The following is a 26,089-nucleotide window of genomic DNA, read 5'->3' as shown; positions in this document are numbered from 1 at the left end:
TCCCAATCTTTCTCATCCTTCTCCTCAGTTCCCCAACAGCATGTCTCTTCCTCCCTCTCTTTCTTCGGCTCCCCCTCCTCCCTCCTTTCATTCTCTTTTATACTCTTCCCTCCAAAGCACTGCCCCCTATCTGGTCACCCTCTTCAGGTCTTTTCTGTTTGTTTTCTTTTATACACAGCCCTCTCATGGTCTCTTCCACCACCAAAATCTGTCTCCTCACATCTTCTGTCAAGGAGGTGGATGGCACACTCTGAGAATTCTCTGTCACAGTACTCTCAGCCTCACACTCAGTGAAATCTTTAATCCTTAAGGCCTGGGTAACTAAAAAAAAAAAAATCACTTGGTGCCATAAAGAACTTCAAGAATGGTAGTAGGTGCTCTTTGATGACATTTGAATGATGGAGTGCCAGAACAAAAGAAGTCCTTTTTTGTTACCATGTATTTCTCATTAGCAGAAGGCAGGGCCTGGAGTAGGAACTCAGGGGCTCATATTAACACATAGGCAGGTTCCCGCAGGGATATGTGCCCCCTAAGGAATGTGGTGTTGAAAGGAACAATAGCAAAGTGTTCTGCTTTATATACCACTCCATAGCACAGAAGTATTCTCTGGGCAACTTATAATTTAATTATGCAGGCTATATGTTGCACAACCCCTCCCCCCCCCATGAGCTGGGTACTCAGTTTATCAACCTCAGAAGGATGGAAGGGCTGAGTCAACCTGAGCCTGGGATTGCACTCTGGTTGTGAGCAGTCTTCATGGTACTACTGCAGTTTAACCACTGAACACTGGGTTAAGCCATATGGGGCTTTGTTGGTCAAAACTGGCCCTTTGAATTGTACGTTGGAAAGAATCAGAATCTTGTAGAAAAATGTATTTCCCAGTTAATAATAGCAGATGTAATAGCATAAATCTGTGATTTATACCATTTTGATTCTTAGAAATTCAGGCAGAATATAGTTCAGAATGCAAGTGCTAACCACTATATTTTTCTGACAGCAAGTTTCCTCCAAGCCTTCATGCTCCAGTGATTTCTGAGGCTCATCACAGTGAAATAGCAAGGGAATTCCTAATGGCATTGGATCCACTTCTCCTTCATCTGCTTTCTTTTCGGCCTTTTCTCGAAGTGGTATTAAGCAAAACTTCAGGTAGGTAGGTACAAATGTCCTGACCATCTACATTGAATCCCTTTGTAGCAGAGAATAAAATACTGCCACCGGTAGTCGTTCGACTAGATAGGCGGGGTACAAATGCAATAAACAAACAAACAAACAAACTGTGCAAATGCACTCCTGGCCACAGCCAAAATCTAGGCATTCAGGCTCAAGAATAAATCCAGAAGCACAAACAAGCTGCACACCTGTGTTTTCAGAGGAAGTGCGGCCCCATTCAGCACAGGCTGCAGCCTTATTCCTTGAGCTGCCTTTCAACTGAGCAGGAGCACCTTTGTCTTGTCTGGATTAAGTTTCAGTTTATTCAGCCTCATCCAGTCCATTCCTGACACAAGACACTGATCAAGAGCTGAAATAGCTTCCTCGGATTTAGATGGCAAGGAGAGATTTTGTTGGGTGTCATCAGCATATTGGTGACACCAGACCCCAAAACTCAGGACAACCCGTTTCATGGAGATGTTAAATAGAAGGGAAAAAACAGAACCCTGAGGGACCCCCCAGGCCAATGTGTTGAATAGGAGTCCTTCAGCACCACCTTCTGAGTTCTCCAGTAAGAACTGGAGGCACTGTAGAAGAGTGCCTCCAAGCCCCATTCCAGTGAGACAATCCAGAAGGATACCATGGTATTGAAAGCCACTGAGAGCTCCAGCGGAACTAATAGACACACACTCCCCCTGTCCAGTTCTTGACATAGATCATCCACCAAGACGACAAAGCAGTCTCCATCCCATCAGCAGGAATGAAACCAAATTGAAATGGATCTAGATAATCTGCGTCATCCTGGAACCCCTGAAGCTGAGAAGCCACTAACCAGTCCAGCACATTATCCAAGAATGGAACATTAGAGACAGGCTGGTATTATCCAGTATCTTAGGATCAAAGGAGGGCTGTTTCAGCAATGGTCTTACTATTGCTTCCTATAAACATGCTGGGATTCTACCCTGCTGCAAGGAGGCATTCATAATTCCTCCTATCCACTTGATCAGTCCCCCTTCTTATATGCCAGGAAGGGCAAGGGTCCAGCAGACATATGGTAGCATTCACCTCTTCAAAGGTCCTGTCCACTTCATCAGCCTACAAGAACTGAAATATATCCATTAATACAGGAGAAGCCATGGCTGTAGTTACACCCACAGGACCTCTGTTAACTACAGCATCCAAGTAAGAGTGGATCCATGAAATTTTGCTGCAGTACTGTGCAAATTCTTCACAGCGAGCTACAATGTGAACTGTATTCTCCTCTTGTCAGCCAATAGGCCCCTGACCACTTGAAATAACTCTGTGAGATACCCAACTCACTGAGCTGTCTAGCCACCATAATAATAATTGTGTTCCATCAAATTGATTTTGATTTATGGCAATCCTTTTCACTCAGAAACAGTCTACCATTCCCTTTTTTAAAGCTGTTCTTTGACTGTGCAGCTTTCCCAAAGGTACACAAGCTGGCTTTTCTGGGAGGCAGAGTTTGTAAGTCGACTTGTAACTGCAGAGTTGAAAGGGACCCTGTTGATCATTGAGTCCTGCCCAGTGGGGATTTGAACTCCCGGTATTATAGTATTACGTCATAGGAGCACAGACTTATTCTTAAGGTTTTTTTTAAAAAATCTTTTTAACAAATTGATTCCAGATCTCTCCCCTGAGCTGTACCTTCCACAATGTCGTCTTCTAATATCTGTAATGGACAAACTGCCATCTGAAACCCAGGATGTGCAAGCTCTTTGGAACACAGGAAGTCAGCTCCCAGAAGAAATTCCCAGGTAATTCCTTGTCACTGCAAAGGATCTTTGTTAGCAGGTAGAGATTTATTTGACTCAGAATGCTCTGTTTTGGTAGAACTGGGAGGCTTTGAATGTGCTTAGTAAAGAACAGGTGCACTGATGTGCTGAAGAAAGGGTAGTTTAATGAAGCAAGTAAATATTATCAGAATTCACTGTAAAGTTACATACAGTTAGATACAACTCTTTGTGGCCCCATGGACCAGAGCACACCAGGCTCTCCTGTCTTCCACTGCCTCCTGGAGTTTGGTCAAATTCATGTTGGTTGCTTCGATGACGCTGTCCAACCATCTCATCCTCTGTCGTCCCCTTCTCCTCTTGGCTTCACACTTTCCCAACATCAAGGTCTTTTCCAGGGAGTCTTCTCTTCTCATGAGATGGCCAACGTATTGGAGCCTCAGCTTCAGGATCCTTAGCTGCCTACAAATCCTAACATCATCCTCATGTACTAACAAAAAGAAGTTGTGAAACCCATAACTTCCTGAATATATATTGCACTGTGCATGAATGCAATAGAACCATCTAGTCCTCCAGAAAGGTTCTGTAAAATGTGGGGTGTAGCCTATCTCACAAAGCCAATCTGTTTCACAAGAAGGCAACGTAAGTCAAGCGATTATAATCTGTTACCCTAATTGCTATTGTTCATTAACTGGTGTTTTGCTACGTAGAAATTGCTTATCCAACTTAAATGCTTCAGTGCATCAGTTACTGTTTATTTTGTCCTTCCTTCTGTTTTTTATTTTATGTTTATTATACATTGTCAGAAATGTATCTCAAAATCTGAAAACAGGAAAAAGTATTTTCTGGTCATCTTGTAGCAAGGAAGTAACTTTGCTGTTCTCTTCTGTATAGGATGCCCTTGTTTACAGCCCTCTTCCACAGTCTTCAGCAGTGCTCTGGTGAGCTTTCCCTCCCTATTGTTTTGCCAAGAACAACAGGAACAGAGCAAGTGGAGCATTCTGCCACGTTTTATCACTATGTCTGCATCCGCTTGTGTGCCTTTATCACATCCCTCTCTGCATCACATTTCCATCTACTGGTAAGGAAGAGTATTACAAATCACAATTAATCTGGATTTTGAGCACCTGTTTTATTTATTTTAATTTACTTTATTTTATTTTATTTTATTTTATTTATATCCCGCCTATCTAGTCGATTAAGACCACTCTAGGCGGCTTACAACAAAAATACAACAATGTAATTAAAAACAATTTTTTATAAGGGGAAAGACTTTCGACAAGATGGGACAGACACTAGGAAGAGGAAAGAGAGGGGAAATCAGGACTTGGCTGAGGGAAGGCCTGCCGAAACATCAGTGTTTTTAGTTGATTTTTTAAAATACCCAGCAAGGGAGCCGTGCAAATATCAGGGGGTAGGTTATTCCAGAGGTGAGAAGCCACCGCCAAGAAGGCCCAATTTCTTGTCTTTTCATTCCGGGCCTTCCTCGGCGTTAGGCTCCTCAGCCTCACCTCCTGGCTCGCGCGAGTGACACGGGTAGATCTTGTTGGAAGTAGGCGTTCCGTCAAGTATCGAGGCCCTAAGCCGTTTAGGGCTTTATACGTAAGCATTAACACTTTGAAGTCGATGCGGAATCGGATGGGCAGCCAATGCAATGCAGCCAGAGTGGGTGAAATGTGTTGGTATTTTTTCACACCACTGAGGAGTCTGGCCGCGGCATTCTGCACCACCTGAAGTTTCCGCAGCAGCCTCAAAGGCAGTCCCACGTAGAGTGCATTACAGTGGTCTAATCTTGAGATTACGAGCGCATGCACCAAGGTAGTGAGGGCCCCAACATTGAGATAGGGCCGCAGCTGGGCTATCCGCCTAAGGTGGTAGAAGGCGGTTCGGACCACCGACGCCACCTGGGATTCCAAGTGAGCGCCGGGTCCAGATGGATCTGCAAGCTCCGGACCCCATCCTTGGCAGGGAGGGTCACCCCCTGTCATGGGTTTGGAGGGAAAGTTCCATCCTATGGGGAGTGGAAGGCGGGACATCAGGAGGAGGGGCTGTACTGTATATATATGTGGAGAAGTGGAAGAAGGAGCTGGAGGGAGAGCTGAGAGAAGAAGCTTGAGTGGGAGTCTGTGTGTCAGACAGGGTACTACTGTGTGTCAGTCAGTACCAACCTGATAGGTTCAGGTGTCTGTATGGTTAGCCAGAACTGATAGGTTCAGGGTCTGTGCTTCAAGTTAAGTGTTCTGTGTGAACCAAACTGTGTGTATGGATGATTGAGACTAAGCCACGTTACTGTATCTTATTCACTTGATCCTTTTATTTTTCCCTGTGTGTTATTTAATAAACCTTGTTCTTTTATTTGTTGAAAATCCATCCCTGGTCTGTGTGACTTCTTATAGGGAATGGTTGGTGGCAAATCAATGTGACAAACCCAGACCTACTGGGATATGCCACGGTTTCACTAAGCTGCCACCAACCATTCCCTATAAGAAGTCACACAGACCAGGGATGGATTTTCAACAAATAAAAGAACAAGGTTTATTAAATAACACACAGGGAAAAATAAAAGGATCAAGTGAATAAGATACAGTAACGTGGCTTAGTCTCAATCATACATACACACAGTTTGGTTCACACAGAACACTTAACTTGAAGCACAGACCCTGAACCTATCAGTTCTGGCTAACCATACAGACACCTGAACCTATCAGGTTGGTACTGACTGACACACAGTAGTACCCTGTCTGACACACAGACTCCCACTCAAGCTTCTTCTCTCAGCTCTCCCTCCAGCTCCTTCTTCCACTTCTCCACATATATATACAGTACAGCCCCTCCTCCTGATGTCCCGCCTTCCACTCCCCATAGGATGGAACTTTCCCTCCAAACCCATGACAGACAGGTAACATCAGTGCTGTATGTAACACCTCCCCTCTTTATAAGTTGTTTTGTAGGGGGAAAGCTAAGGTGCTTTTCTCCAAAAAACAACCTGGATCCAAAACATACAAAAACAGTCATATAATAACATACAATACCATACTTACTTATACTTACACTCTATTAGGCATTTAAACATTTACCATTAACAATACATCAAGTTACCTTTATTCATACAAACCACCATGTTTAATAAACAGACACATTTGACTTTTTGTCATCAAAATATATACATAGTCCATGTTTCTTTCGCCGTCTTCATTCTTCAGGTCTTCTTGACAAGGCGTCAGCAACACAGTTCACTGACCCTCTGACCACCTTCACTTCAAAGTCATAGTCTTGCAGATTTAAAGCCCACCTCATAAGTTTACTATTGTGGGTTTTCATTGTCTTTAACCATTGCAGTGGTAAATGGTCAGTGCACAGAATAAAATGTCTTCCCCAGATGTAAGGCTTGGCCTTCTGGATCGCGTATACTATGGCCAGACACTCCTTCTCCACGGTTGCCAAATGTCTCTCACCTTTCTGGAGTTTCCTACTCAGGTAGGACACTGGATGCTGGTCACCATTCTCATCCTCCTGGCAAAGAACTGCTCCTACCCCGCTGTTAGACGCATCGGTGTAGATGATGAACTCCCGGTCGAAGTCTGGAGCACGCAGCACTGGATAGTTGATGAGCGCCTGCTTCAACCTCTGGAACGCCTCCTCACAGTCGCTGGTCCACGGGATGCGGTCATCAGTCTTCTTCCTCGTCAGATCGGTCAGCGGAGTCGCTATCTCGCCAAACCTCGGGATGAACGTTCTGTAGTAGCCCACCAACCCAAGAAATGATTTGACTTTTTTCTTGGTGTTGGGTCTAGGCCAATCACGAACGGCTTCTATTTTGGCCTCTAGGGGTTTTATCACTCCCCCCCCTACTATGTGACCCAAGCATTCTATTTCTGGGCTACCCAGCTGCAGTTTGTTCTCTTTGCAGAGCCTAGGCCAAAGCACTTCCTCCCCTGGGTTAAAGTGCCTCTCCCTGCCTTCCTGGTCATCCCAAGCTTTCTTTCTGACCTTTTGAGCTTGCAGGGTCTCTGCTGCTAGCTCTAGGTTTCTCTTTAGGTCATTCCTTAAAGAGTCTATATATGTCACAACGTCTTGTGGGTCATCCTGGGTGATCTGCTCCCAATTTTGTTTGATCAAATCAAGGGGCCCTTTCACCCTTCTCCCAAATAAAAGTTCAAACGGACTGAACCCGGTACTGGCTTGTGGCACTGATCGATAAGCAAACAAAAGGGATTGCAGCTTCTGGTCCCAATTGTTTGGATTCTCTGCCAAGTAAGCCCTAATCATGCGCATTAGAGTCCCATTGAACTTCTCAGTTAACCCATTACTTTCAGGGTGATAGGCAGTGGTTTCCTTGTGCTTAATTCCACAGATTTGCCATAACCGTTTCATGAGCTTTGATGTGAACGATGCGCCCAGATCTGTGATTATTTCTGAGGCAAATCCCATCCTGGACATATACCCCACCAAGGCATCTGCCACTGTGTTAGTTTCAATGTTAGTCAAGGGAATGGCTTCAGGGTACCTCGTGGCATGGTCCACAATGGTGAGAATGAACCTGTTCCCCCTCTTTGTGGCCTTGGGCAAAGGTCCCACAATATCCACCCCTATGCATTTGAACGGAGTGTCAATCACAGGCAAAGGGCACAACTTTGCTTTGGTCCTGTCGCGGCTATTCCCCTGCCTTTGACACACATCACATTGTTTACAGAACTCCCTGATCTGCTTCCCTATGTCAGGCCAGTAAAAATTCTGTGTGATTCTCTGCTGTGTTTTGTTCACCCCTAAGTGTGCAGCAAACATGTCAGAGTGCCCCCTTTGTAAGATCATGGGGCGATACTTTTCAGGTACCACTAGCTGACTTCTGATCCCATCTCCCCCTTTTGAGATATTCCTCAGGGTCTCTCTATACAAAATCCCCTTTTTCTCTAGAAATCTCACTGGGGTTTCAGGTGTTAGCTGGGCGTCAGTCACCTGTTCAAAACACTTTTGGAGAGTGGCGTCTGCCTTTTGCTCTTGGCCAAATCGGCTGTCTGTGGTTAAGGTTTCCACCCCAGCTTCTGAACTCCCCTCTGCTTCCGTCTCTGGCTCATCATTACCCCCCTGAACTGTCCCCATGGTGGCTTGTGAACGTGTAATCACTAGCACCCGTTTCACATGTTCAGCCAGGTCATTTCCCACGAGCACGGCTGCTGGCAGAGTCGATGAAATCGCTAGCCGCCAAACTCCCCTCCAGCCTTGAAAGTTCACAGGTACCTCCGCTACTGGCAGTGAGATCACCTGCCCCTCAATCCCTGCCACCTTCATGCTCTCATTTGGGATTATATATTCCCTAGGAATAATATCTGGATGGCACAGGGTCACCTGGGAACAAGTGTCCCTCAGCCCCCGATACTGATGGTCAAGTATTCCTACGTCCACCCCTGCTGTTTCAAACAACTGAGAATCTGTTCTCACGAGTAAGCAGCGCTTGACCTCCACAAGAGGACCATTTTCCTCAGCCTGATCAGCAGATGTAACTGTTCCAGATTGAGTAGCCATGGCAACAGGCTCCCTCAGTGACAAGGAGCTTTGCTCTTTCTGGACACAGAACACAGCTTTTGGCTTGGTTCCACTCGAATCCTGAGGCACAATTCCTTTTAGCTGCTTTAATTTCTCACACTCTGAGATTAGATGGCCCTTTCCCTGACAGAAATAACATTTTCTGCTATATTTTAAGTCTTTCTCATCTTGTTTTGGTTTTCCCTCCAAAATCTGAGGTCTTGGTTTCATGTCTGAGGGCTTCCCTTCACCATGGGCCCCTCCCCCTTGCTGGTTTCTTCCTGGTCCCTGAGAGTACTTGCTGTAGGTTTCTTTAGGTTTCCCCATCGATTTCCCCTCACCCAAGGGCTTTCTTATTTGGGAAATAAAATCTGCGATCTCGGCTGCTTCTGCCACAGATTTCGGTTTCCTTTCCCTCACCTGGAATTTCAGTTCCCCATGCAGGACTGAATAGAACTGTTCCAGCGCTATCAAGTCTTTGAGCTGCTGAAAGGTCTCTGTCCCCTCCTGAGATAGCCATTTCTCTAGCAGCCTCACCAATTGGGCCCCCACTTGGGTAAAAGTCTGCTCTGGTTTCTTGGTGATTGACCTGAATCTTTGCCTCAGCTGTTCCGCATTTATCCCATGTCTGGCAAACACCAGTTTTTTAAACTCTGCAAAATCTTTCATCAGTTCCTCTGGCATCTCTGCATAGACTTCTGCAAGGCTGCCACTGATTAAAGATCGCATGATGGTCATCTTCTCAGTTTCCCTTACTGAGAAGTCCACAAACGCTCTTTCCACTAGGGAAAAGAACACTTCCCTATAAGAAGTCACACAGACCAGGGATGGATTTTCAACAAATAAAAGAACAAGGTTTATTAAATAACACACAGGGAAAAATAAAAGGATCAAGTGAATAAGATACAGTAACGTGGCTTAGTCTCAATCATACATACACACAGTTTGGTTCACACAGAACACTTAACTTGAAGCACAGACCCTGAACCTATCAGTTCTGGCTAACCATACAGACACCTGAACCTATCAGGTTGGTACTGACTGACACACAGTAGTACCCTGTCTGACACACAGACTCCCACTCAAGCTTCTTCTCTCAGCTCTCCCTCCAGCTCCTTCTTCCACTTCTCCACATATATATACAGTACAGCCCCTCCTCCTGATGTCCCGCCTTCCACTCCCCATAGGATGGAACTTTCCCTCCAAACCCATGACAGACAGGTAACATCAGTGCTGTATGTAACACCCCCCCCCCCCGAAGGAGAGGGAGTTTCCCAAACCCCGCACTGTGGGGACACCCACCCTTAGTACTTCTGTCTTGTCCGGGTTCAGCCTCAGCCCGTTCTCCTGCATCCATTGCAGTACGGTCCCCAGGCAGCGCTGAAGGGATAGAACGGCATCTCCTGCGGTAGGTGGAAAGGAGATGTAGAGCTGAGTATCATCAGCGTACTGATGACACCGGGCTCCACACCCCCGGATGACCCCTCCCAGCTGCCTCATATAGATGTTAAACAGCATTGGGGAGATAATCGACCCCTGTGGAACCCCACAATTGAGAATCCACGGGGCCGGGACACTCTCCCCAAGCTGTACTCTCTGGGGACGGTCCTCCAAGAAGGAGCGGAGCCAGGCCAGTGCAAGGCCCCCGATTCCCAACTCAGAGAGCCTCCCCAGGAGGATACCGTGGTCAATGGTATCAAAGGCTGCTGAGATGTCGAGGAGGACCAGCAGGGACACTTTTCCCCTGTCGACCTTCCTCAGTAGGAATTACACCTGTTGTAATTTGAAATTTGAAACTTTCAGTTCATCAGAGATGAATATGTCAGTTTTCATGGATACATATTTATGAGACACCAGCATTATCAGGAAATGTAAACAGTTTAATGAAAGCACTGATAATATTTCCATTATTACAACTTAGTGCAGAATTTCTAAATTTTGTGATTGATATTAGGTTCTTTTCAGGAGAAAGGTAAAGTATATGTGTATGTATGAATGAATAAATAAAATAAGTTAAGGCCCCAAATGCTGGAAGCTGCATAGTGTTTGCTGAGTGATTGCTTATGTAGTGATTGTTTGCCTTTTCTGCTATGTTGTAATTGACAGGTCAGTAAGGTTTCTTGGCATTATGACGGTGGTGCTGAAATTTGAGTAGACGTGTTGTACTATGATTATAAACAAACAAGCAACAGATCAGCTACTTTAGAGAAGGATCTGGATGAAAATAATTACATTATGTACCCTTACCCTCACTATTTTTCTGTTTCTTTTCTGGCAAAAGTTCTGCTATCCAAAAAAGTAATGCCTAAATTGGCTTTGTTTCCCAGTGATGAGTGGATGGTTCAGTAGAGTGACAAAAACCTGGTCTCTTCTGTGAAGCAGCCACCAGTCTGGAATTCAGAACTAAGAACTTTGGTCAGTCCAAGGGTAGAGCCGTACATTTTACAGTGTAAGTTAGTGTAAATCCCTTGACCAGTACCATTAGATTAATTATGGTTTCTTTGTACAGCTACAATCTAGAATCTTGTTCTGTGGCCTTTTACTTGTCTCAGCTGAAAGTCTCTTGTTAGTTGTTGGGAAGACCTAAGAAACAGTTCTTCCTAACTGACTCTGTACTTCTATACAGTATTTGTGTTTTTGTTTTCCCTCAGGAATGCTCCCTGTTAGAGACTATTCTTGCATCTAATATGATCACTACTCTCCTAGCTATGGATGCTTGGTGCTTCCTTGCCCGGTAAGCTGGAAAAGAATTCAAGGATCGATAGTTGTAGCAAAGGCCTGAGTTGGTCTTTTGTGGGAGACTTAAAACCATACTGGAAAATTACCCTTTCTTTGAGAAGAAAACATGTATTTTCTTTGAGAAGAATGGCATGTATGGCAGTAACTCATGCTTCCCTCTTGCATCATACTTGTTAAAATAGTTTGCTAGACACATTAATAGGCTTGAAGACTGGACCCAAGTGGTCTTCTTTGTGATCTTTGTGATTCATACGATGGGTTTTCCTGCCCTCTGTGGAGTCTTCCTTGGAATTTTCCAGAGTCTAAAAGTCATTAGCACATGTTCCTCCACTCAACGGTTAACCTTCAGTTCCATTTTGACTGCTGCTAAAGCTGCACTGCAACAGCATTCTTGAGCCAATTTTCAACTGTTGTTGTGAATACTTACCTATTTCCTTCATCATTTTTGTCTTGTTGTTAGTCTTCCACCCTATGTTTCTAAAAAGAAAAAAGAAAAGTTGTATTCACCATCCATTCATTCTGCTGTTTGTATCCTTAGCAAACCTGTTTAAGAAGTGTGTCACCTGTGAAAATAAAATCCCTCTCACAAAAGGACACTCAAAGTGCCTTTATTGCTTAGGAGAGAATCACCAGACAAAAACTGACCAGAATTGGAAAATGTTTTGCAAGGGTAGTGATTTAAAAAAAATCCAGACTGACATTTTATCTGTGGGAGAAGTCATTGCAGACTGTCAATGTCATCTCTAAGCAGACTTCAGTGCTAGCATCCACAATTTCTGTTTGTATGACACTATCAAAGAAGGTACTTATGGAAGCCTTACAGTTTGAAATGACTCCAATACATACACAAGAGGAGACCAGGCCCTCACAGCATTGAACATCGATAATGGGGATAGTCTTAAAACAGTCAACATGGAAAAAAGCGGCCTTGGTGTAGAAAAAGAACAGCCAGTCTATGGAACCAAGTCATACTAAGATGCCAAATGGTAAAGACTAAACAGAAGAAACAGCTGGTCACAGTGAGACCTCCATCACCATGGAGCAGGGGAGTATGTGGTCCAGGAAACATCTGCTGCTGCTGCTGCTGCGTCCCTGCCCCTGCTGAACTTCGGCCTTTTGGACCAGGGCTTTTCTGCAGGACCACGACCTCCCACCTCTGGACTGTTGAGGCAGGTGCCTTCCTTCCTTCCTCCTCTCTTCCTTCTCTGACTTTTAAACCCTGGCTGGGGAGATGCTGCTACTGCCAGTGTTCTTGGGTGGAGGAAAAGAAGGTCCTTGTGTCATCTGCCAGGGTGGGGGCATGTGTGGGCCAGGAAATGTTGTTGTGTCCCTCCACTTTCCTTGAGGAACTTTGTTTTGTTGGACTGCTGCTTTTATACACCTGGACTGTGAGGCAGCTGTCTCCCAACTCTAATAACATGAGTAGCCATTATGCCAACCCTCTGGGTTGAAGGTGCTGTTGCTAAATGCCAAGTCAGTAAAAGGTAAGCTAACATCCAGGATTTGGTCCTCGATGAACATGCTGACCTGGCTTGCAATACAGAGGCCTGATTGAATGAAGCTGGGAGAGTCAGTTTCTCTCAGCTTTGTCCACCTGAGTCCTCTGTGCAACAGCAGGCCAGACCTAGGTGGCAGGGAGGAGGAGTTGCAATAGTATACTAAGATTCAGTCACCCTTGCCAGGTGCCCTGCCTCACAACTGCTGAGTTTGAATGCATGTACCTGACAGAAGGTGCCCAGAACAGGACAGGGATTCTGTTGGTTTATCACCCATACCTCTGCACAGAAGTCTCCTTGCCTGATCAGGTGTCTTGTGGTGCTGCAGTCACCTCAGGTTGTTGTACTGGAGGACTTCAATATCCGAACAGAGACCAGTTTATCAGGAGTGGCTAAGGACTTCATGTCTCCCATTGCCTCCCATGGGGCTGTCCCAACTGGTATCTGGCCCTATTCATGTTGCAGGGCACAATTTTGCCCTGATTTTCTGTACTGGTCAGGATGGGGGTGATCTGGGCGTGGAAGAACTGGTAGTTCCATTGTTATGGACAGATCACTACCTGGTAAGGTTTAGGCTTATTGAAACTGAGCCTCTGAGGGGGTGGGGTGGACCAATTAAAATGGTCCGCCCTAGGAGACTGGTGGATCCAAATGGTTTCCCAACACCTCTTGGGGAGTTTTCCTGCTGTCTTGGCAGGCGATCCTGTCAAGGCCTTGGTGGATTTCTGGAATGTAGAGGTGACAAGGGCTATTGATATGATTGCTCTTAAGCATCCCCTCCCACAAAATGCAGCCAAACTAACTCGTTGGTTTACTATGGAGCTGGGGATGATAAAACAAGGGATGGAGACTAGAGTGATGATGGCAGAAAACTCAGAGCAGATCCAGTCGAACACAGGTTAGAGCCTATTGGAAAAGCCTACTCTGTGGCTGTGGTGGCAGCAAAGAAGTTATTCTCTGCCACCATTGTATCTGCACAAAGCCACCCAGGGGAGTTGTCATTGGCTTATTGCATAAATGGCCACAAGAGAAGGATGCTGACAACTTGGCAACCCAATGTGAAGATTTTGCACAGCTCTTTGCAGAGAAAGTAGTTCAGATCCACTCTGACTTAGATCCTATAGTTGACACATTGTGTGAATACACAGATGTCCAGTCAAAAAACTGAAGTTACAGGTGAGTAACCTGTTTGTTTCTGTTGTTGCAGCCTGATGATGTAGACGTGATGTTTGAAGAGGTGAAAGCCACCACATGTATACTGGGCCCTTGCACTTCCTGGCTAATAAGAGCTGCCAGAGGGGGACTTCTGCCTTAGTGTGTTTGTGGGTTTGAAGTGCATGGCTACATGGTGTTTACCAAAAATCCTTTTGAGCTTTTCAGGCACACCCACCATGTAAGGAATGACCAGGTTCTTCCATCGGCTCGGGTCTCAGACTATTCCATTGTCCTGCTGAGTCAGGACATTGCCATGTTAAAGGCCCAGTTTGGATATCCACAGGCCTTAAGGGCTGTCTTCAGATGTCCGTCTCCCTTCTTCTTGGTTTCTATGGAGATGAGGATGTGCATACATGTACATATAGAAAATCCCCTGCAGAAGTGGGATTTTCACTTACTCCCCCATCCTTAGTCCATCTAATGAACCTATTTAGACCAAGGGGAAGTGAAACCAAAGTGGAAGCTCTATCAGGGGTTTCCTACCGACTCTCCTCAAACTGAACAAGCTACTTGGATGAGTAGTGAAACATTTCAGCCTAGTAAGAAAGAGGTCCAGTTGCCATGACTCGACTTCCAGATAACCTCACCTGGATGAATGAGAATCTTCACAGATATAACCCTCAGTATTGGTCACTATGGATAAACGTCTGACAGGATGGCGTGTCCGCTGTTTGGACAAACAGATTCATGCCCTATGGTCTCGAGGAGGAAAGGCTTCATACGAACAAGGTAAAAACGTTGGCAGTAATAAAAGCATCTGGAGCTTTCAAGACTCTTTGTGGGCAAAGTAGTGCAGACGCCAACCAATGATTCTACAACAATGTACAGTGGTGTCTCACTAGACGATGATAATCCGTCCACTGAAATCGCTGTTTAGTGAAATCATTGTCTAGCGAAAAGCATTTCCCCATTGGAATGTATTGAAACCTGTTTAATGCGTTCCAATGGGGAAGAATTATCATTGTCTAGCGAAGATCGGCCATAGGAAAGCCATTTTGCGACCCGCCCATCAGCTGTTTAAATCACTGTCTTGCAAAGCTTAGATCCCGAAAACACCTGTTTTGCAAGCACGGAGAGAGCTGTCAAAATAGTTCTCTAGTGAAAATCGGTTTGCAAAGCAGGGACCAAACATTGTCCAGCGAAATTCTCCCATAGAAATCACTGTTTTGCGAATCACTATAGCGATCGCTAAAAGTCAGTGTCTAGCAAAAAAACTGTCATGTGGGGTAACTGTCTAGCAAGGCACCACTGTATTATATAAACGAGAGAACACTCCTTGCAGCCCCTTTTCTTTATTTGACTGTCCAACTATGGGAATGGTGTATCCAGAGACATATATTTCTGATATCTGTTCATGTTCTGGGAGAAAACAACCGAGTTGCAGACCTCTTGAGTCATTGAGCAGGTGAAGTTCATGACTGGAAACTTTCTCCACAGATTTTCAGACTCATCTGCGAAAAGTGGGATCATCCTCAAATAGACTTACTTTTGACAGAGAAAAACAAGAAATATGTGGAGTACTACTCATGGGCAGGCTGCAGAGAGGAATCTCTGGGAGACACATTTACCATCTGGTGGTCCAAAAGGCTAGTCTACCTTTTCCTGCCATTCCCAATGATACACAGAACAATTGTGCATCAAGGAAGTTGCATCAAGAAAAGGGTAAAAGCAATTCTGATTGTGCCATGGTGGATATGCCAACAATGCTTTATGAACCTACTTCAGATTGCATCAGAGTTTTGGCAGCTGGCAATGATACCAGATATGATAACTGAAGAATAAGGTTCAGTTTGCAACCCAGATCTCAATAGGTTGACACTAATGGTGTGGAGAATTCTCCAACAATCAAAAGAGTTTTTATGGAGGCTAGAAATCAGATGACTAGAATTTGATGGGGGGGGGGAAGAGTACCAGCCTCCTAATTGCACACTGTTCTTTATTTCCTACTGAACCTAAGAGAGAAGAGATTGTCATACCCTTCTCTAAAAGAACATCAGCTGTTGTTGCTAACCAGATAGAAGGTTCATCTGCTTCACAGTATTTTAAACATTCAGAATGAAAGAGGTTCTTGAAGGGCTTAAGAAATTTATACCCTGACATCAAGCCCCCAGTGCCACAATAATCACTTTCAGTTATTTTGCATCAGTTGATGAAACTACCATTTGAACAAATGAATATATCAGATTTTGCAAAGATAAAATAACCCTATTTGCGGATGTATCTTTTCTACCAAAAGTCATCTTGGATTTTCATTTAAACCAGCCTTTGGTGTTGCTAACATTTTTCTTCTCGCCTTCAGTGGACTAAGAAAGGTTAAATACACTAGATTCCGTGGCTTTCTGTCTATCATGAATTGAGCACTTCTGCAGAACAAATTGTGTGCTACCAAGAAAATAAGAAGGGTAGCCAGGTCTCTTCACAAATATTTTCCAGATGACCAGTGAATATTATTTTCTTCCATCAGTTGGTGAGAAAAATAATACCTGATTCTATGAATGGTCATTCCATTAGGGGGGTTGCCGTCTCAACAACTTTCCTAAGCAGAACCCAAATGCAAAAGATTTGTGAGGCAGCAACCTATCCCAGCTCATGACATTTGTAAAACTTTACAGTTTGGACATCACAGCAACGTTGGATGCATTGCTGGATGTACTGAGATTGCTCCACTATTGGCTTGACATCTCATCAGCCAGTAAGTGGTTTGTTAGCTACTCATTAGTGTGAAGCAGAGAGACCACAAAGAAGGACAGGTTACAAATTGTAGTTCTTTGAGTGGTCATCTGTGATTTCACACATCCCACCCAGCCTCCCCTCTGTCTGCCACACAAATGTTTAATTTAGTAGCAGACATGTGGACTGAAGGTTAACTGTTGGATGAAGGAGCACGCACTGCGTGTAGGGGTGGAACTAATAATGACTTTTAAGTTCTGGAAGATTCTAAGGAGGACTGCACAGGAAATGCAGACAAACCATTAGTGTGAATTCATGGGTGACAACTTGAAGAACTACAGTTACAGTAAGTAAACTATTATTTCTAGCTCATGGTCAACACAGATAGCAAGTGAAACCTACTGACTTACTTGCTAATCAGAGACTCATGCTAATTATGCTTTCTTTCTGATCTCCCAGGTATGGAACAGCAGATCTGTGTTCTCATCATACATTTATTGTAGCGTACCTGGTAAGCCAAATGTGGTTTTGTCCAGAAGCAGACTTAAAAGTAACCAGTCAAAGCCGAATATGTAGTTGGAGTAGCACAGGTGGTCCAGTTTGTAATCCAAGGGCTGTTGAAATCTTGTGAGACTTTCTTATACAAAACAAAGGAAATGCTAATTTTCTCATTAGTTTCCTTAAAATCTTTCTCCATTGTGTACTAAATATGTATTTTGTGGTTTGTCAGAAAGAATATACAAATGTATCACCTATGGTGAATTCACTTTCTAAGGCTTTGGGACACAGAACCCAGCATTTCTACTGATCCAGCTGATAGTTCTGCCCAAGTGGGCATCTGGGTGGGAAGGAGGCATGCCCTGGATGCCATAGCCTGAATGAAATCCATTGCTTTTGCTCAGTTGTTGGGCTTTGTTAAATTTTGGAAATGATTTTCTTCTCTTGGTCTGATTATTGAATGGCTTCGGATCTTTCCCCTCCTCATAGTATGGATTTGCCTTGTTTGTTTGAGCCATCCAGGAAGCTGAACTAAACTATGCCCTCTTTCCTTTTTTCTTGTGTAATATTTTCCTGATTTCCTGTTTGCAGTTGCTGGAAGCAGGGTAATTCATGCAGTACAGAGGTAGTTTATGTGTAAAAGAAGTTGAGTTTTATTAGAGGTGAAATTAGGTTTAGCAATTTTCAGTTTGTAACTCTGTAGGTTAAGAGTCTGAAGGCTTGCCCCATGCCCAGAAATTGCTGAGAATATTAGTTTTTGCAAGGAAGAAACAAAATGTGCCTAGATGACTACTCTGGTTCATTTTGGGGGTCTGGGTTGTGGGAGTGTTGGGGAATACCCCCAGGCCCAGGAGCAGGAAACCACTACTTCCAGCCCCCCCCCTTTTTTTGCAAAATAGATCATAGTCTGCTTACTTGTGGGCCTTTGGGAGTCCCAGAGGCTGTAAAAATGTTTCTAGGAGGTTCATGTTTCCCACAGGCTGAATTGTGCCGAAGCTTGCTACAGATAAATCAATAATGTCAACCAGAAAATTGTAATATTGGACTCAGTCACGAAAACTGGCCTCTCTCTCTCTCTCTCTCTCTCTGTGTGTGTGTGTGTGTGTGTGTGTACGGACAGACAGATGGACTTTAGCAAACATTGCTTTATTGTAAAAACTACTTAAATGTTGTTATAATAACTGAACATAAAAGGCTTAATTGTTTCTTACCCTGATTCAGATAAAAGCCTGTCCTGCTGACTGTTACCAGGTTGTTCTGTTAGGGGTCCTGTTAAAACGTCTGCTATTCTTCATGTCATCTGATCACCAGGTAAGTTCTAGTCTAATCTCTTTTGCTGAGCCAGCCCATAATTACTTGGGTTGTGTTTTTCAGTCTGATTAATTGACTAAAATGTTGTCTCATTAATTGGTAAGGAACCGTTCCAGATGATGAGAGACAATTTGAATTAGTTAAACTCAATGGGAAGGACAAGAAGATTTATTATTTTTTGCTATTTTTGTTTTGGCGTATTATCATGATGGGTAATGCAGAATAATATATGAAGCATACAAGAAAAGGAAAATTAAAAAACCCAACAGCATATAGAAATTAAGTCTGTGGTAGCAATGCTGCTTAAATAGCAGGACATTTTTGTCTTTTCTGGAAAAAAGAAAAGCTCACTTTTCACAAGAACGGATTCTGCGAGTTGTGCCGAAATGCTTTGCACTTAGGTTCGTAAGTCAGTGGTTCTGAACCTTGGGTTCCCAGATGTTCTTGAATTGCAACTCCCATAAATCCTGGCAAGCACAGCTAGTGGCCTCTGGGAGTTTTCGAACATCTGAGGACCCAAGGTTTGGAACCACTGCCCTAAGTACTGATAGTTGTACAACCATCACTTCTCTTAAGAAAGTTTGGACTTCAGCTGGTGCTCTGGTTAGAACTGCCAGAGAGAGGCACTGAATTCACATCCTGAGTAAGGAACTGAAGGTTGATTATTTCTAATTTTAGCTCTGCTTAATAATTTGATAGGGAGAAATATAATATTATATTTCTGAATAAAAAGAAATTTCTTTTAAGAATTTTACATATGAACAATAAGATTGGGTGTATGTGTCTTGCTCTGTTCTTTTCAGCAATTGATTGAGTTCTTCCATGTTTTTGCTGTAATCTTTTCCTCTTTATAGGTAAAATTTACCGAATTATTTCCTCCCAAAAATCCAGAGAATCTGTTGTTGTGGCAACATCTTTCTCTCCAAGCACTCATACCTTTGCTTAAACATCAAGTTGCTCATGAGATTTTTATGATGGGACTTGCTCAATGTCAGGAGTGGCTGAGCAATGAAAAGTCACTGGAAGAGCTTCCACAAATGGTAAGAAAATGTGAATAAATAGAATATTCTCTTCTCTGCTCCTATTTAGTTGCTGTCTAAAATGGGGCTCAGTTTTCACTGAAGTATTTGATTTTACACACATCACCTTGTTTTTTTGTTGTGGGTGTATTTTTGTGATAAGGGGGAGAGATGATCTATTCCCTGTGATTGATGGGTGTAGTTAGCTGGTCTTTTTTATGTAGTGATCACCGGTCCTTGTGGCTGGGTAGAGTTTGGCCACAAGGACCGGTGATCACTGCATGCAAAAGACCAGTTAACGACACCCATCAGTCACAGTGACAGATCATCTCCCCCTTATCACAGCAATACACCCGCAACAAAAAACACACTGATCACCATAATCACCCAATCTCCTGAAAAGGACAAAAGGCTGATCCTGCAGCTATAAATACTCAACTATCTCACAAACTGCACCAGAGCACAGACAGAATTCTGACTCCTGTCCTCTGAAGATGCCGGCCACAGAGACTGGCAAAACATTAGGAAGAAAAACCTTCAGAACACAGCCAAACAGCCCGAAAAACCTACAATAACCATCAGATCTTGGCTGTGAAAGCCTTTGAGAATACAGATCATAGAATCTTTGTAGGTTTGGAAGGGACCTTAGAGGTCTTCTAGTCCAACCCCCTGTGCAAGGCAGAAGACCTCAGACCATACCGGACAGATGGCTGTCTGATCTTTTCTTGAAAATCTCCAGTGATGGGGCACATACAACATTGGGAGGAAAGCTGTTCTACTGCTTAATGATTCTCACCGTCAGGAAATTCCTCCTTATTTCTAGGTTGGATCTCCTTCTGATGAGTTTCTACCCATTGGTTCTTGTCCTGCCCTCAGGTGCAGTGGAGAGTAAATCGATGCCCTCTTCCCTGTGGCAAGCCTTCAGATATTGGAAGACTGCTTTCATATCTCCCCTCAATATTCTCTTCATTAAGCTGTCGTTCGTAAGATTTAGCCTCTAGTCCCCTTATCATCTTTGTTGCTCTTCTCTGCACCCCTTCCAGGGCCTCAGCATCTTTTTTGTGTTGTAGTGACCAGAACTGGACACAGCACTCCAAAGTGCAGCCTCACCAGCGCAGTATAGAGTGGTACTATCACTTCCTGTGATCTTGATGCTATCCTCCTGTTGATGCAGCCTAGGACTGTGTTGGCTTTCTTTGTTTTGTTTGTTTAAATTTTATTTTACTAAAATGAGTTACATAACATAAACCAACTCCCACACAGAAAAAATAAATAAATAAATAAAACACAATAAAATAAAATACAGCTATATATCACACAGTGCCACCATCACCTTCAGGGCTAGCATTAAACTTCATTCAATCCATTTTCACTCCAAAAATTCATTGTTTCTTCCCTCGGTGTATACCCCTTCCCTCTCTGGAATACATATTCCAAACATACATTCCATATTTTCTTAAAAATCGTTATTTTTTGATTGGCCTCTTCTTATTTTCATATCACATGTTAGTTTGTCATTAATTGCCATATCCCATAATTCTCTATACCATTCCTCTAAGCTGAATTGATTATCATTTCTCCAGTTTCTTCCAAAAATTAATCTTGCAGCCGTAATCATTATTACTATTAAATCCTTATTTTCTTTCAACACTTGATCCTTATTGACCAAATTCAGTAAAACAGCTAATGGGGACATTTGAATATTTAATCCTATTATTTCACTTATTTCTTTAAAGATTTGATTCCATTCTTGCTTTCTTACTTCACATAACCAGCACATATGTATATACATCCCCTTCCCTTTTTTACACCTCCAACATAATGATGATACACTTTTATCTATTATATTCATTTTTAAATACCACCTCCATATTACTTTATATCAATTTTCTTTTATCCTTACTGACATGTTCTTCATAACTCTTTGATCCCATATTTTGTCCCATTCTTCGCCTATTATTTCTTTACCCAAATCATATTGCCATTGCATTTTTAATCCTTGTGTACCCTGTTCAGCTTGCGTTAATAGTTTATATATTTGACTTACAGTTCCTTTTCTTTCTGTTTTTTCAATCTTTTTTCTGTAATCTCTTCAAATTTTGTCATTTTTCTACTTTTCCATGCCTTACTATTCTATTTGCTTGTCCACCTTTGGCAGCTGCAGCACACTGCTGACTCATCCTTAGGCGCATCTGGTTTCTCCTGCCTAAGTGTAGGACCTTACTTTTCCCACCGCTGAACTGCATATTATTAGATAGTGCCCAATATTCAAGTCTATCTAGATCCTTCTGAATGTTGAGTCGATCTTCCAAAGTATTAGCAGTTTCCCTCAGCACTGTATCATCCGCAAATTTGATGAGTGCTCCTTCAATCCCCTCATCCAGGTCATTTATGAAGATGTTGAAGAGCACTGGGCCCAAGACAGAACCTTGAGAGACCCCACTGCACACTTCCCTCCACGTACAGTAGATGTGGTTCCATTCAGGACCACACGTTGAGTGCAGTTGGTCAGCTAGTTGCAAATCCGTCTGGTAGTTGTGCTGTCTATCCCACTTTGTTCTATCTTACACAGAAGTAGGTTGTGGTCTACCTTATCAAATGCCTTACTGAAGTCTAAGTATACTATATCCACTGTGTTTCCTTGGTCCACTAATTTAGTCACTTTATCAAAGTAGGCAATAAGATTTGTTTGGCATAACCTGTTCTTAACAAACCCATGCTGGCTTCTAGTAATCACCTTGGTATTTTCTAGGTGCTCGCAAATCTGCTGCTTGATTATTTTTTTCAGGATTTTCCCAGGTATTGATGTCAAGCTGATTGGTCTGTAGTTTCCTGGATCCATTCCCCCCCCCCCTTTTTTTGAAGATTGGAACCACATCAGCTCTTTTCCAGTCCTCTGGCACTTTGCCCATGCTCCAGGACCTCTCAATTATTTCATCCAGTGGTTCCGAGATCACATCTGCTAGTGCTTTTAGTACCCTGGGATGTAAAACATCTGGTCCAGGAGACTTGAACTCATTCAAAGCAGCTAGGTGCTCTTTTACAACTTCCTGACCTATTTTGACCTGGTTCCCTCTCTTGTCTTTCACAGTGCTGCTTTTGACAGGGTGGACCATTTTTTCCTTTTGCATGAATACAGATGCAAAGAAAGAAAGAAGGAAAGAATTAAGCAGGTCTGCTTTCTCCCTGTTGCCTGTCACCTTCTTGTCATCTTCTCCCACTAGCAGACCAACTATTTCCTTGACTTTCCTCTTCCTCCTTGCATGTTGAAAGAAACTTTTTTTTGTTATTTTTGGCATTTGTTGAAAGCCTCCGCTTATTCTGAGCCTTAGCTTTCCTGACTCCATCCTTGCAGATTTGAGCTATTTGCTAGTATTCTGTTCTAGTTATGAGACCCTTTTTCAGTTTTTTATACTTCTCTTTTTTTTGTCCCTTAGCTTGTCAACTGTGTGCATCCATGCCGGTCTTGTCAGACGTCTCTTGTTTTTCTTTCTCTGTGGTATTGTTTTGGCTTGGACCTTTATTATCTCACCTTTCAGGGTTTCCCAAGATATTTTGATACTATGTTTTATTCAGGCTAATTGCTTTAGAATGGTAGAAGTATTATCAGATGTGACCAAGAACAACTTTAAAAGCAGAAACGTACATGGAAAAAAAAAAAGAAATGGATTACTGAAGAAATATTACAGCTAACAGAAGAGAGAGGAAAGTTGAAAAATAGGCAGCATCAGATACAGACAATTACAGAAGGGCACCTAAAAAATTAAGCAAAGCCAAAGAAAAATGGTGGCCGAGAAAATATAGATAAGAAGTGTGACTCTAATGTTCATTGAAAACCAAGGCAGTAGCAAGCATATTCTAGAAATGACCATGCTTGCTCCTAATAAAAGCAAATAATTTTCTAGCACTTGATTTCAAAGGTAAAATCGTGATGTGGAATTAGTACATTAAATAGCTGTTTGATAGTAACAGACCAGCAAAATTTATTTCAACAGATATAGGATCAGAAATCCCAAATGCAATATGGCTAACAAAAAAGCTAGCTTTAATTAATTTTATGCAGAAGTAGTAAAGGTAATATGTCTTAGATTTTCAGTGAATCTTTTCAGTCAGCTATGTAGAACAAGAATCATTCCAGAAATGTGATTGAGATTGGTTTTTATTGCTTTACCTCAAAATGAAAATGCCAAAGCTTGTGAAGACTACAGAACAATAAGCTTAGTGACCTATTTGTGGAAGGTTTCCTTAAAGACAATACACGACAGAGTTTAGAAGAAGTGCAAAGAAAGGGCAGGGCATGCATAGCTCAGAGGAGGATTTGGAATCAGGGAAGCGGCGTTTTGCTTACATGTACTTGGGGAGAGATGGCGTGATATGCACTTGGTGGGTATATATGCTTCATTTATTAACTATAGAAAAGCTTTTGGCAAAGTCCCAACACAGCTGACTGATAAAGCTAATAGTAAATAAACACCTCAGTTCAAGAGATATTCATATAATTAGCAGCCTGTATATGAACTGCAACAGAAAGCTTCAGTGAAAATTGGAAGAGAGATGGCAGAGGGCATAGATATATGAAGAGGTGTATGAGGAGGTATATTGTTGCCACTGGTTTTCAAATTATACTCCAAGAATTTATTTAGAGAAGCACTTGTTGCTTCAAATAATTGAATGGTTATCATTAAAAGAGATTGTCATCAGCATCTGTTATACAGTGCAGTATTACTAACTGGCACTTTAGGTGGTCTGCAAAGTTAATAAAATCAGTGAAATAGCTAGTGAGCACAGCCTAAAAATGAATGTTAAGAAAATCAGGTTAATAGTAATTGTAAAAGCCCAAGTAACCAAAGAAATGCTATTAAAAGAACTGAAATGAAAGTGTGGATTATGTTGACAAATACATAATTTAGCTGAATGAAAAATGGGGTCATAACTGTGCTATTGAAGTCAGAAAAGAAATGGTCTGAAGCAGCTTTCTTAAAATAACAGATGTAACACAATAACAAAACTTTCAGTTTGGCCTATTGTACCATTGTAACGTATGGTGTGGAACTTGTTCTGTGCTGTAAGGTTACAACTGATTTACAGTGACTCTCTTAGGGTTTTCCAGGTGAGTGAGGTATTTAAGGAGTGGTTTTGCCAGTTCCTCACCACCCAATAAGTTTCCATAGCAGAGCTGGGGAATCTCACCTCCATTTTCTGAGTCCATTACTCTACCAACTACATCACACTGGGCACCCGAGACTATAATACAGGCTACTGTAAAAAGATGGAAGCATTTAAAAACATTTATTAACCAACAAGGATTCTTAAAATAAATGAATAAAGACCAAGAAGTCATAAAACACACAACATGCAGAAAGGTCATGTGATGTATAAGGTGTTTATTTGTATCAGAATGTTGGACAATTTAAAATTATGGATGTATATGAAGTATAGATAAAATTAAAATATGAAGATAGACTATTTTTGACCAGAAGTGGGTACTTCAAGAGCATTACTTGACCATTTGCGAGGTCTTATTTCATACATGCGGTGAGGCATAAATTGCATGCACATAAATGCTGCATTGATCATTCATTATTTGCTATCACCTCTTGACATACTTTGGGATGGGCAAGGCCAGCCAAATAATAGACCTTTTCAATGGGGAGTAGGTTTCAGGCAGACAGTAATTATCCTGCATGATTCATTAAGAGTTACATCCACTTGTTTGGCATGTGCTGATTTACACCATACGACATGAGCATATTCTGCTGTGGAGCACAGGAACAAAGCTGTTCTTATTGTTTGTGGGTGTGCATCCCATTTTGATACAGCCAGATTCCTTAAAAAAATTAAGAATTCAATATGCAAACACAACATAAAAGAAAAAAAACCCACATCTTACTACATCAGTAAACACAACTAACATTAGTGCACCCGTCACCGGGACCAATAAAGATACATTTCCTTCAAACTGTTGATTATGATGCCCCATAACACTTCCAAAATGACATTATATCTCATTTGGGTAAACAACTTTCACCTTTCAATAATACAAAATTCAGAAAGTCTTATCATATAGCAATAGACTTATTTTCCGTTAACAATCCCTTTTAAAATTTTATATCACATGTCAGTTTGTCATTTGCTATTTCCCACATCTCACTATACCATTCAGTTAATTGATACTGCATTAAAGTTTCCATACTAGCTTCCAAAATTTCAGTGCTAATTCACATTCTCACCACATATGGAAAAAAGTACCTACATCCTCTTTTGAAATCCATAATATTTAATTTCACAAGTGTTAAGTGACATGCCATCTCAAAATCAGTTTGTAATAATTTTCAAAATGGTGAATGTCTGAAGTTGACAAAGTTTGAGGAAATTATGATTCAAAGAAGACAAGCCAATGAAAGTGATAGTGGAAAAACAATTACAAGATGTTGCTAGGAAAAAAAATCATCAAGATGGGGGGAAAGAATTTTAAAAGCAATGTCTGTGAGAATAAAAACCAGCCAGTTTCCTAAGTGTGTTACCATTTCTGTTGGTCCATGATCTTTAGTAAGGAGACAGAGCTTTGTGAGCAGCATTTGATGATGTCATTGTCGCAAACACGGGTTCGAAAACACACGTGTAAGCTTGGACAGAGAGCAATCAGGAGTTTGCACATGCTAAAATGGGCTGAAGAGTCCAGATTCAGCTAGCCATGATACAACACTCCTTCTCG

The 26,089-nt window shown here is 42.4% G+C and overlaps 1 protein-coding gene across 2 annotated transcripts in view; it reads left to right on the top strand.

The window, feature by feature from the left end:
- Nucleotides 1–26,089, top strand: part of FIRRM (FIGNL1 interacting regulator of recombination and mitosis) — a 69,124-nt gene that overhangs the window by 23,238 nt on the left and 19,797 nt on the right. For both annotated transcript variants that reach the window (XM_072998263.2, XM_078392440.1), the window contains exons 11-17: nt 998–1,146; nt 2,798–2,927; nt 3,798–3,984; nt 11,078–11,160; nt 17,006–17,057; nt 18,266–18,355; nt 19,210–19,395. In XM_072998263.2, the coding sequence (XP_072854364.2) occupies nt 998–1,146; nt 2,798–2,927; nt 3,798–3,984; nt 11,078–11,160; nt 17,006–17,057; nt 18,266–18,355; nt 19,210–19,395 (877 nt within the window). The remainder of the gene's footprint in view (nt 1–997; nt 1,147–2,797; nt 2,928–3,797; nt 3,985–11,077; nt 11,161–17,005; nt 17,058–18,265; nt 18,356–19,209; nt 19,396–26,089) is intronic.

This window comes from Pogona vitticeps, chromosome 4, assembly GCF_051106095.1.
Source record: "Pogona vitticeps strain Pit_001003342236 chromosome 4, PviZW2.1, whole genome shotgun sequence".
Classification (NCBI taxonomy): Eukaryota; Metazoa; Chordata; class Lepidosauria; order Squamata; family Agamidae; genus Pogona; species Pogona vitticeps.
This window is presented reverse-complemented; position numbering and strand designations above follow the sequence as displayed.